Source organism: Amblyomma americanum, chromosome 5, assembly GCF_052857255.1.
Source record: "Amblyomma americanum isolate KBUSLIRL-KWMA chromosome 5, ASM5285725v1, whole genome shotgun sequence".
Taxonomy (NCBI): domain Eukaryota; kingdom Metazoa; phylum Arthropoda; class Arachnida; order Ixodida; family Ixodidae; genus Amblyomma; species Amblyomma americanum.
Window position 1 is genome coordinate 206,404,984 of NC_135501.1, and position 13,433 is coordinate 206,418,416.

The window sequence follows — 13,433 nt, forward strand, 5'->3', positions numbered from 1 at the left end:
GTCATGAACAGGGGTCGCTCAGTCAGCGACTTCTGTTGAGGCATGATTGGAATAGGTGACTGAAACGAAAAGCTCTAACACTGGCTATGAAACCAACTGTCTCAGGTACATTATGCTTTACTTTAATAACGCCCTAGAATTAAAAGGTTTTCTCAGACATCTGATCTGAGCACAAACTGCTGAAGTATGCGTGAGCGTTGCCCTTCCTCGAAAAAAGTGTGTGTGTGTGGGGGGGGGGGGGGGGGGGCGACAAAGTTGTTTACTCCACATATTGCTGCGTCTTTGACCACTGAAAGGCAATCGTATAATGTGCAGCGCATATATATAAAAATATACATGTTTACTCCGAATATTTTTTAAACATGCATATCATCAATAAACGTGGCATACAATGCAGCCTCATCGATGAGTTGGAGATATTTTCCCTGAAGTAAAAAGAAAAATAGCGTGAAATAAGAGCAAAAAAACGTTTACAGAGCATCCAGACGACTGTGCAGATCCCCTAAACTGCAGAATCGAATTTGCGACCCTGAAAGTTTAGGTCGTGTAAATTGTTAGCACACACACCAAACGTCACTAAAATGCATAGAATATATGAATGGGCAAATGAACGCCACAAGAAAAAAAAAAGCAAAGGGAACTTCCATTTAAGCTTTGTCAATGCTTTCCGTTTCGTTTCCACTTAGCCCAACTGCATCGTCGTCCACACCGCAGCCAATCATTTCCACGCTTGAGTCCTTGCATCCGGGCAGAAGAACTTTAGCAAATATCGTGCTTATCTTGGGAAATAATCCTCGTCTCCTCTGAACAATTTCAAACTTTTCACTGAATGGCGTAGCCTGCTTCCGAGCAGGGGCTTTTGAAACGGCCTCGCACTGGTTGTAAACGTATGAGAATAAGAAGAGGGAATCGCTGTCCAAGTCCGTGCCAGGCACGGCTACCGTATGGCCGCCCATTTCTGAGCGGTAAAGATCCAAGCCAGTATGAAAGGCCGCGAGCTCTTGAGTACCCAGTTCCACGTCAAGCTGCCGATAGAAATCATTGTCACTGTCCGGTAGAAGGTACTTTGAAGCACATTGAGCAAACCTGGACGTCTTCAGTTCCTCGGAGAATCTCCCCAGGAAGAGTGTCCCGAGGATTCGTGGTGCGTATCTGGCGATAGCTAAGCGTCTAAGCCAAGGATCCTTCATGGCCGTGAGGTTGAACACCGGCTCAGGAACTTCGATTACTTGCGGCGCCGTCTCAAAGGTAGCAGCTAGCGTGGAGAGTGGGTAGATCTTCTTATTCACCTGCTGTCCAAACCAGAGCTTCCACGTAGAGTTCCACAGAAACCTCAGCAGCCTGCAACCTTCGGACTCTTTCCCGTACAGGTCGTTGTGGTACTGCGCCAGAGCTGTGCCGTCGTCATTGAACACAGCGGGGAGCCCATACAACGTCGACAGATTGCTCGAGTTGGAAAACCTCCGGTTGACTACTTTCATGATGTTGCCTAAGGCCTCCCTCGCAATATTTTCGGTCTGAGCTGCACCCTGATTGATAGCGCTCCAGGACGAAAGGAGATAAGGGTCATGTCGAGCCATAAGGCTTAGGCAGGCGTCTCGGATGCCTCTTTCAGCTTTCCAGAGGCGACGCTCGATGGAATCGAGAGGAGCTTGCCGAATATCAACGCTGTCACTCGATGCAGGGTTTACCGGCTCCGGCAGAAGAGACTCCAGGTCTTGCTCCAAGTATCGGGTTAACAGCTCCATGCCATCGGACTTGTACCAAGTGTAATTCCAGAATGGAGTCATCGTTGAGGCAGAATCGAGCGAGCATCTCTTGTCAGCTTCGGGGGTGGTACGTACGATTTCGGTGCAAAATATTCTTCCCAAGAGCCGTAGGAAGAGCTTGTGCTCCGTGTCGTTAAAGGTGGCAGAGGAACTCGCCGCTGGTCCTTGTGGTTTTAAAGCACGCTGTTTATATGATGCCTCGTAAGAATCACGCCAGGCTTTAGCGCTGCCTTTATCTGAGCCATAGGCCGCGGGCTTGAGGAGCCTAATGCGGAAGACATTCTGATATATGCTCACCGAGACGTCGAAGAACGGCGAGAAGCCCATCCTCGCCAGCTTGACTATCGTTGTAGCCATGGCAACCACAGAGGGCGAACTTCCCAGCTCCACAAGGCGCTTGATTTCTTCGACTTCGTCACGCGATGTAAGTGTGCCTCGGGTGCATTCGCGGAAGAAACTGCGGAGTCCACGGAACGGGCGTCTCTGCAAGTTGTCGACAGACAGGCGGCGGGCGAGCTTCTGCCTGTAGCTGTCCAAGACGGCGTCATCAACAGAGTAGCTGCTGAGATGCCTGGCGGTGGCGGTCTTGGCGTGCTTCTCTTGCCACCGCCTGCAGACGTGCTCGTAGAGATCCTTGCAAGGACTGAACGTCGGGTCCAGCTGCTGTTCCAGGAAGGCAGCGGCTCGTTGGCACTCCACGGTGTTGCAGAAAGGACTGTTGGAGCCTTGGGCCTTCACCTGGGGAACCTCTTCCGCTTCTTTGAATCTGAAAAAATGCCAAGAAATGGAAAAAAAGTAGGTGCGGAGAACTTTACTGAGCAAGGTGAATATCATCATCATCAGCCTGACTACACCCACTGCAGCGCCAAGGCCTCTCCCATGTCTCTCCAATTAGCCCTGTCCTTTGCCAGCTGCGCCCACAGTATGCCCGCAAACTTCTTTATTTCATCCGCCCACCTAACTATCTCCCGCCCCCTGCTACGCTTTCCTTCTTTTGGAATTCACTCGGTTACCCTTAAGGACCAGCGATTATGTTGCCTTCGCATTACATGTCCTGCCCAAGCCCATTTCTTCCTTTTGATTTTGAGTACGATGTCATTAACCCACGTTTGTTCCCTCATCCACTCTGTCCGCTTCCTGTCTCTTGCACCTATCATTTTTCTTTCCATAGCTCGCTGCGTTGTCCTTATCTACGCGGTACACTGGCAAATGATTCCCGAGTTGTCTGAGAGCAGTCGCGAACATCCCCCCAAAATTAATCACTAAAATCCCCAAAACAGCCTCTCTAGACTAAGCAGGAAATACTGAGGTATCTGGGCAAAGGTATAGTATACTAAATGAGAGCCAACGCATACACACCCCAGGTGCATGCCCAACGCATTCCCAGATCTTCTATGTCAGGTGTAAGATATGGAATGAATCACGGCGCCGTAAACACTTTTAGGCCACAGAGATAAAATCAGTCCACAAAAGTTTCACTTCACACTTCCTGAGCTTGTCCCACCACTCCCAGTCCTGGCTGTTCATGCCAACAAGACCTCAATACTCACCCCACTTATAACCGCGCAAGTTGTGAGCAAAAAAAATTTTTTTGGCTTGTACTTTGCTTTGATGACTCGCATTCAAGAATGAGTAAAAAATTAAGGCAACGTGGTTCTGTATGTAACACGATAATACACTTTAACTGAGCAGTTTTAACAATCATACTCAAATTGACTGTTTCAAAGGCTACTTTTGCGATGTACCAACAGTGCACGACGCCGAATGAGCAATACACCCTGGATATCAGCGCAGCAGAATTCACAGAACAATGCACGATTTATTTGCACGGGACGCATGCATTCGAAAGCGAAAAGTATTCTATGCTTCTGTCTCGGCTTGCTAGCATTTTTTGCCTAGAAATGAACCCCCGCCATGCAGAGTAATCGTTCGACAGAAGGCAGCCTTACATCCAAGAGGACTGCACGGACCGATGGCCACTCCGCGGACCAGGGCCGATGAGGCTGCCGTTGAAGTGGTCGCCCGAGACTTTGGACGTTGGCATGGAAAGGTGATGGTGGTGATGAGGAGGCGTCGTGGGCTCGTTCCCTCCGCTGAGCACCTTTAAAGCACCGGAGACGAGGAAGGTGGCGACCAGAGCCATTCCGCTGAGACCCAGCACACTTCGGCACTGGGCACCGCGCAGCGCGAATGGGGACGCTTGGGCCAGCCGGACTTCGATGCGCCTGGAGAAACGCTTCTGGTCGATGAGGGCCGTGTTTTCGGCCTGGAAAAAGTCCGGCCCAGTGGACAACTGCAGCTGTTGTTGCTGTTGACCGCTGTAGAAATGTCCCATAACAACAATGGGGGATTGACCGTGGCACAGTGCAGTCGAAAACGAGACCGGCTGCCTGATAATTACTTTCTCTTCTTCGTGGTCGTCCTCTGCACGCGCAAAGAAAAAAAAATCACCACTGGCACAGCCGGCGACTACAGCGCCGCCAGTAGTTTTGGGGCGCGGCCCCTTCAGGTAAGTCTATTGCCTTTTATCCCCCCCCCCCCCCCCCCTCAAGGCATTTCTGTAACGGAATGTCTTGAAGAAAGAAAGAAATAAAGAAAGAAAGGAAAAGAAAGATGCAGATGACCGTGCTGTGGGGTCTATATCACAACTATTTATCAAGTTGAGGTTGTTGCGGTTACTGGAGTAGCCTTGCTGGTACTGCCGGCATTTGAAATGTCATAGCGACACTTCAATTAAGAATACATGGCACAGATCTTCATCTTTCATGTGTCCTGTAAGCACCCAGGAGTAAAGCGTTTCTACTGTGCGGCTGTCGTCACCATTTGACGCCAGTTTCCGTATCATGGAGTTATCGGAAACAGCCGCTTAAATGATGTCTATTGTGCAAAGTGGCTTCCGAGTCCAATTTTCTCAGGGGCGAGTGGCGCGACTGTTCTCTTTATGCTCATAGCCAGCTTATAATCAGGACCCTTCGTTCGTGGGTTTTATTTTTTGCGGAATGCCAGGGGCGAAAATTGCGCGGCGTTTTTTTCACTCAAATTCTGGCACAAAACGCGTAATCCAACGAAAAATAATTTTTTAGTGTAATTTCTGTAGCAAAAGACAGTTCACTACATCAGCGCGCGATTTTGTGTAGGACAAAAATTATAGTTTTGCTCATTACTAAAAAAGAAAGCAGCAACGTAAAGGAAGGTGCACTGAAAGACAGTTTGCCAAATGAGATATTTCGTTTCTTTCTCATTTATTAAAGTATTTTATAGGGTACGCACTTCTTCGCAGCGCCTCCATCTTCGTCCAAGGACTGCCGGTCCTTGTACGCTGCGAAAGCGTTCATTCAACATCACAGGGACCGTTTTAAATGCACGAGAGCCTTGGAGCAGGACGTTGTAAACTAAGTAGTGCTTGATAAAATGATGTCGAAAGACATCTGGCGAGGGCGCGCCCTAACGCTTCTCGTTTCTGAAACGTGCTCTTCGAACTTATCGACCGATATTGCTGCGTCATCACTAAGAAGCTTAATAGGGATTTGAAATCATCAGTTAACTCAAAACAGCCGAACGTGTTCTTCGAACTTATCGGCCGATATCGCTGCGTGATCAGTAAGAGGCTTAATAGGGATTTAAAATCATCTGTTAACTGAAAACAGCCCACTGTCAGCGGTATGGCATAGCATTGCCAGTGGTGCACCTCATCAGAATGCAGCTAAGATGTGCGACCTAGTAGGCTGGTTAACTAATATGGAGTAGTTAGGTTTTTAAATACTACTCAGTGCATGTAACTCGTCGAAATAGCCAAAATTTGTTCGTCCCAGTACCGAGGGAAAGTGCGTTTTCTAACTTCTAAAAACTGATATATCATTTATGGTGGGCTACATGCCTCTGAATAAATAGACGAACAGTAATAAGTGCTCATTATTAGTTAACCAGCCTACTAGCTAGCACTTTTTAACGCTTTTTATCTGCATTGTGATGCGCTACACTGCTGACAAAGCTATGCCGAAAATGGTGCTCTTCTTACTGGACCTGTTTTTAAAAACTGAGAACATCTTCGGCGAAGCACCTGGCAAAGTAACCAGCACATGGGGGAAGGCAAGCGTGGCGGGCTTACAAGGGGGCGGGCTGTCTTGTTCATACTCCTGGAAAGTTTTTTTCTTTCTCTCTGTGCGCGCATTTGACTTGTTTAGTTATGTTATTTACCCTTTCGTTTATATTTTTTTAGTTACGCGCGCTTGCTTTAATTGTCTTTGTAAACACGATGTCATTGTTTACTGTGTTCTTTGTTCGTTGTAATACATCTCACAGGTTGCTTAACATAAAAGGACAATTTGAAAACAAAAAGAACAGATACATCGACTTACTTTGAAAACGGTGCGCAGGAATAAATCGCAGCAGAGGAATAAAACCTTATGACACAAGTGTTGATGTTTTTCGACATTCCCTTTTTTCCTGATGTCATTGAAGTCGGGAAAGCTTCGCCTGGTGAGGTTGTTCATAATTTTGAATGTTAAATTGACATTTCTTTTTACGGGGTTCTAACATGATCCATGAAGTGTCCAATTTGCTAGCATTCTATTGAATTACCTTCGTATTATGACCCTCAAACTTGCGTTAATAATATTAATAAGTAATAATACTATATTGATAGTGGCTTTCTCTTGCGAGAAATTTGGTGGAAATTTGTGTTAACACATTTAACAAAACAAAGCTTGTAACAACCAGCCGTGTGCTTATAAGGGTCAATTGAGCAATCAAAGTATCTGGACAATGCGGGCCACAATGCCACCAGCATTGCTATGTGCTAAGGCACTGGCCTGTTTCGTACAGCAAATACCTATTGGGGGAAAGTCGATTCTAAGAAAATGCTCCGAAGAAATTATTTCAGCTCTGACGTATATGGGGCCGTATGCATGCTTTTGTCAGTTAAATAAAATAAAATTATAAATTTTGTTAGTGATTTACTCATGCTGTTCAGGAAGAAAACACGTGAAAATTAAAGTGTAAGTGGCGGCAAAATGACATTCAAAATTCTGATCGTCACATCAGTGTAACGTTGATTATGCAGGCGCTGTCGAATGTCCCAAATAACACCAAGCCGACTACTGAATATCAATTACAACCTATGCCACGCCCCCCTCTTATGTGTAGCTTGATAACGGACATGTAAGAAGCGAGGACACGGTGACTGTCAGGGCGCACTGCAATACAGGATTACGCGAGCTTCTGGTAAACGCTGTTCAGACAATGACTACAGCCGCTGCATAACAAGCAATCATATGCGCCCGTTGACTCCATTAAATGACAGCCTACCTGCACTTGTAACTAAATTGCGATAACTCTGGCGTTTTTGTCATTTTATGCACAACTCACTGTTTCTTTCCTTTGTTTCGTGTACAGGAAAACAGAATTCGAAACAAGGCTATATAGAAGAGTTGGGATTCAGTCGTTGTTGTTATTGTTCGCCTCTGACGAAAATGGCACATACCCATGAGGGGTGATTGGCGATGGTTTGACGAGGAGTGCCATGAAGTGTGGTCTAAATGATGGCGAGGTTAAGGGGAAAGTAAGCGTGTATTCGTGAAAATTAAATTTTTAACTTTGAAGTTTGAATTAATTTTGAATTTTGTAGATTTTGAACAGATGCATAGCTGAAATTTGTGGCCACAAGAATGCTAAATGTCAACTTTTCAGAGAAGTATAGTGAACCCTTGAAAATAAGGAATACATCAGATAAAGGGAATTTATTATCGGTTAACATTCTTCGGAGCTATATAGATTTTCATCATGGCTCTCTCTGGGTCGTATAGTGGCCCAGTCAGCACCATCCGGCATTTCTGTTGCTGTATAAACGGATTGCTTAAGCAATGATAATTTTATGAAGTTCTGCAAAATTCCATCTTCCCCTCCCCCAAGCCCCCCTCCGTAATTTCGTCATCTCATCAAATCAGTGATGGTGGTGTGGTGTTTTATCGCTACCCCTTTGAATGCACATGAAGCCGCTTGGTATCTCTTGCTCAAATGTGATTTTTGCGAATGTCACAAGGCGGAATAATTTTGAAAGAAGGTGGTAGGCATTGATTTGCATCCACTGCAGTCCGGGCGGTTACAAAGGAAAACTGTTAATTCACCGCAGAAACTTCGAAATTCATGAAAAATTCACCCTCCATGGCCGGTGAACCGAGCTGTGTACCTTTATTTTGCAGCCGCAGGAATGCGCTTGAGTGGTTGCTAATGTGTACTTGGTCCGTCGGCTCATATCTCTCGCCCAAATAGCAGTTAAACCATGCCGAAGCCTCTCACTTGTACTCCCCCCCCCCCCCCCTCCTCAATCATACAGGCTATCAGGGACGAAAATATCGAGAGCTGTATTTAGAACGCACAATTCATGTAGAGGTATCTGACTTGGTTCAAAGAAGCGATGAAATAAAAGCAGACAACCAGCCAACACAAGTGCGGAGCACACAAAGCCATATTGAAAACGATGAGCAACAGAGCAAAAAGAAGAGAAAAAGCGTCTCCTTATACGGCGCTGCACATTCAACCCCTGCCCTCCTTCCACTTCTGGCATGACCCGCAACCAAACTCCGCAAGGATCGCTGCCGCGGCAACAACGGCTTGTGTGCGCGACGCGCTCCGCCGCACACCCAGACACACACCGCGGTGTGCGAGGAGAGCAACACCATATCCACAGCACCGTAACGGCAGCGCTGGCGAGGTCGGAGGAAAAGAAAAAAAAATGAAAGGAAACAATCTCGGAGATATGCACGACAGCGCAATGCCGAAGAAAATTGTAAGCCCAAGTGGGAAAGAGTGCGCGACAGAGCTAGATTGGAGACACAAGAGAGCGCCTGCGCCGCGCTTCGAGGTATTGAGGGCGAGGGCGGCAGTTCGAAGGGAAGGGGGAGAGTTAAAGCGAGGGTATTGCGACAGGAAGATATGGTGCGAAAGAGGGAGGCAGGATGCGGGAGATGCGAGAGACCAGTAAAGAACGAAGAAAAAACAGAAACGTGTGAGTGAGAGGATTCTGGCGTCTCGACAGGACACAAAAGAGGAGACTAGAGGGTGAGAGAGGGAGTGCACCCCTCATTGGCTAGCGCCGCACGAAGCGCGACCTCTTGGGGCCACGCCCACTTCTTTTGAACGTGACCGGCTAGCCACGCCTACTGTGCCATCGCTCTTCCTCCTTCTCTCCCCCCTCAAACTGCCCGGAAAGTATGTAACTCCACCTTTCTGCCCCTTCGCTCTGCGAAAGCCGGTGCCAACCACACCCCTGCATTCGCGACATGAAAGGAGGCATAATGGGAGAGGACGGTAGAAGAGTGGCATGAAAGCACCGGGAGCGTGAGGGGATTGTAGAGAAAAAAACGGGGGATGGAAATCCAAATTGATATCGTCGGCGCGCGCTCCCGCGCCACAGCCATAGCGGCCGCGCACTCGTCGCTATTGCAGTGACTCAACAACGCAGTGATACGAGGGCGCCCCAAAACCAGACGGCTGCGCGCACCGCCCGTCGTGTGTATGCGCTCGCCCGTCTAGCACCGCCCCCCCCCCCCCCCCTCACCTTTCTCTCAGCGCAGTCTCCCTTTTCTCGTTGGCTTCTTTTTTCTCTTTTACTTTCGTTACATCGTTAGCTCGCATCACGTTTAGTTCGCCCCCGTCTCCTTCTTTGTGAGCTCGAACGCCGAGATGGGAAACGGGCACCCAGCGCGGTAACGGCTTACGTCGCGTCTCGGAATTCTGGAAGCAGTGTTGCCGACACTCTTGTGCCAGCACTGGTGCCTTTGAGAGAGGCTTGCAAGGAGGGCGAGGAGCAAGTATGGATGAAAGTGGGAGAGTGCGTGGAGAGGGCAAACTGGCGAGAAAGCGGATATGGCGAAAAAGGTGTCGCAACATCTCGTTGCGGTGTTGCTCAGGGAGGCAGCCTGAGTTGAGCACGAGACCCGCGATGCGAGGTTTGTCAAACCATCGAATGCAACAGCGTGGAAATTATTTCTCTACTATTTCTGGGAAAATCTTGACAAACTGTGTAAATTTTCCATAGTCACGCTCATTATGTAAACTTTAATATGTTTTTTTATGGGTTCTATATTGCATGCTATATAAATATCCTCTGTATATTTGTTTTATGTTGAAACGTGAAATTATATGATTCTTTTTAACATGTTGTACCTTGTTCTTCATGACGATATACTTTTAAATATTGGATTGGTTAGCAAAACAAAAAAAAAACATTGTCGCGCTTAATTTCGAAAGCGTGTATACAAGATTGAAAGAGGGTGAGAATTATCGAATCAGTCACCGAACTTTTCCTATCCTTACAACACCTTCCCCTACCATTGTTTTCCGGAAGCTGTAATGTCGTTTTAACCAGTGTTGAACATACACGCGCAATATATTGCGGTACTTGAGTCTTGGTGTTTGGTTTAATGTGATTCTCCTTTCCTATTTGTACCACTGCCCAAAATTCCCCAAGTCAGTAATTCTCCACCTCTGGCTTGGGCCAAGGTTTCGCACTAAGATTTTTTGCCTTTAGATTTCCTTGTAGATATATAGCGGCCAGTGCGTAACGCAAATTTTCAACAGTGGGCCGAGCAGTCCTCACCGTTCGCAATTCTCGATCACAACAGGGATACACCGGTTATGTGAGACCGACTGCACACCTCTAGAGACAAGAAAAAGAAAATCAAAGAAAAGTGAAGAGCAGGATGAAAATGAAAATACTTTTCGTCGGACTTTCCGATATAAGCTGGACAGCATTTCCGCTCACCGCTCAGTTGTCGGTTCATTTATCCTTGGCAGGGTCACATCTTGGATGTAGTATAAGTTCGCCTCTATGTCACAGTCTGCGCATTGTGGCTCATGGTCTTGTAGTTAGCGAGAAGTCTTTTAGGACTTGTATACGAAGGCACCGTTGTTGTTGTTGGCCTCATTAAATGCACACACCCTTTAGGGGGATTGGCTATAACTAGGCGGGGCCCATATTCATATTCGCACCGCGCATAGTTTGAACTCTAATAATACTCATGCTTGCAACGTAAATTATCCGAGCAAGGAGAACTTGTTACTATGGTCCACAGTCCGTCCCGCTATCTTTGGCCTGAAAGATTATACCTGAGATAAAAAGAAAACCGACCCCGGTGAGTCATCAAATCTCGCAGATGCGCGAATTGCAATGCAGCGCTCAGCGGTGGTTTACGTTCACTCTTTACACGCGTGAAAAACCGGTTCCAGTTGCTAGGCTTCCCCGCTTTCAAATCCACATGCCTTGATTTTTTTTTCTTAAATCCCGCGTAATTATGCACGCTCCCGCACGGGCTAATCGATTTTGGCAAGCGCCATCGCAACTAACATCGGCATCATGGAAGAAGCCGGCAGGATTGCGATATTACTGCGGAGCCGCAAACTGCGAACAGTGATCTTCTACTGCGCTTTAGGAGGCGCTGTATCAGCTCCCTTGTTCTGGCTGGAAGTTACGTACCTTCCACCAATCCTCCGTGAGATGGACATTCTCTGGAAAGGCTACATCGCCGACACGCCAGGGTGCAAGATGCCGTTCTACGATCCCTACCACTGGACCATCGAAAGCAGCTCCCATCTGGAAGCCTACGATTACGACGGCTACTGTTCCGTAGGGCGGCCTAACGTCGTACGTCAGGAAGGGAACGTATTCACCTTGGACGAAGACGAACTGTACCGAGGCTACAATGTGTCCGCGAACGAAACCGAGTGCTTCTACCGCGAGGTGCTCAGGAACATGAGCGCGGTCAACCCGGACTTGTCTCCGATTCTGGGGCCTCGGAAGAGCGACCCGTTCAACCGGCAACTTCGAGACGAGTACGTCCAGATATCTTGCGAAGCAAACGAGACAGTTTTGTTCTCCGATTTCTTCTTCATCCCCGCTGAGAAGCGGAACATTGGGGGTCCATTACTGCCTGGACAGCTGAACGTCTTGATGCTCGCGCTGGACTCTACTTCCCGGCTTAATTTTAATCGTCGAATGGCAAGAACACGACGGTACCTTGTCGAAGAGCACCATGCCTTCGAGTTCCTTATGTACAACAAAGTCGGGATGAATTCATTTCCCAACCACATGCCCTTGCTTGCGGGACTGTCGGGACCAGATGCCTCCAGTCTGTTCAGGAATAAGCATTTTGACAGCCTGCCCGCCATCTGGACGGTATACAAGTCGCTCGGCTACAAGACCCTGTTCGTCGAAGAAATGCCTTATTGGGGCATCTTCACCGGCACCTCCGGCTTCAAGTCTGCACCCACCGACTACTACCCGCAACCCATGATGTTCATGATGGACAACGGGACAGGCAGCGTAAAGTGCATGGGATCCCGCCTGAAGACCAAAGAGGTCCTCAAGTACGCTTATAACGTATTAGAAATGAACCGGGACCGAAGGATGTTCTCCTACCTCTCAATAGCGTATCACACTCACGACAGGATCGAAGATGTGGCCTACATGGACGCGCCGTTTGAAGAATTCTTCAGAAACCTCTCGGCGAGCGGCGTCCTCGACCGCACGGCGGTACTGTTCTTCAGCGATCACGGCATGCGGTTCGGCAGTATCCGCAGGACCGAGGTCGGCAGACACGAAGACAAGACACCCTTCGGCCTATGGGTTCTTCCTAGTCATTTCCTTGACGCACACCCGGACGCTGCCGTGTGGCTAGAGGTAAACCAGCGCCGCCTGGTGACGGCGTACGACTTCCACGCTACACTGCTAAGTCTGGCTTCTCTGCCAGCGCTCAGCGTGGCCAGCACAAACAAGGGCCTTAGCTTGTTCGGCGCCGTTCCTGCCGAAAGAACTTGCGAAGACGCCTTCATCCCTGCTGCCTTCTGCGCCTGCGTCGGGGCTGACAGGAGGCTCGACGACGAGAAGACGGGTCTTTCCTTTGCGATGTTCGTTGTCGCCTACATCAATGCCTTGGCCGAGAGGTATTTCCCGGGCAAATGCGCCACGTGGCGTTTGGACCACGTGTACGAGGCCACAGTGCTCGGAGGTGGAGTGGCTGGCAAAGTATTGATTCGGATCGGCTTGAAGACGCAACCCGAAGCCTACTTCGAAGTTTACGGCGGCTTGCGCAATGCGTCATCCTGGGAGAAGTACGTCGACTACATCGACCGAGTAGACCGTTACCAAAAACATACCACCTGCCTTGAGAAGAGTGCTTGGCAAAAAGTGTGCAGCTGCAGGTTTTGAACGTATAATTTCTGATGCTAATAGACCTGCATGTAGAGTCTGCTGCTTATAATACGTAATCACGGAAAAATTGCGCTTAACCGGAAACGTAGCCACCCTAGAGGCTACGCGTCCCATTGTCGTCGATGTAGAGACAAGTGTCTTTATCACTCCTAAAATAAACTTGTCACATTACCGGTCTAAGCTGACTGCTATCGTGAGAAACCCCTGAGACATGCTTATTTGATTGTTTATTGTGAGCGCTGGGCTGGTTCAAGGAGGATTACTTTCGCCGAAGAACTAAACAAATCAGTGCGAAACCCCTGCAGCCCAACGAGAACGTGTCATGTACAGTTCTGTTCCAAGAGAAGGCAAGCGTAGCAGGGGGCGGCTAGGTGGGCGGATGAGATTAAGAAATTTGTAGGCATAGGGTGCGCGCAGCTGGCAAAGGACAGGGTTAATTGGAGAGGCATGCATGG

General features: G+C 48.3%; 1 protein-coding gene across 1 annotated transcript; it reads left to right on the forward strand.

Annotated features, from left to right (window-relative positions):
- The first annotated feature begins 11,162 nt into the window (after nucleotides 1-11,162).
- LOC144134542 (uncharacterized) lies at nucleotides 11,163-12,975 on the forward strand. Its single transcript, XM_077667447.1, has one exon. The coding sequence runs from the start codon at nucleotides 11,266-11,268 to the stop codon at nucleotides 12,973-12,975; it is 1,710 nt and encodes a 569-aa protein (XP_077523573.1). The 5' UTR covers nucleotides 11,163-11,265.
- The last annotated feature ends 458 nt before the right edge of the window (nucleotides 12,976-13,433 follow it).

Coding starts and splice junctions, on each gene's coding strand:
- LOC144134542 (XM_077667447.1), top strand. CDS start 11,266: ATGGACATTCTCTGGAAAGGCTACATCGCCGACACGCCAGGGTGCAAG.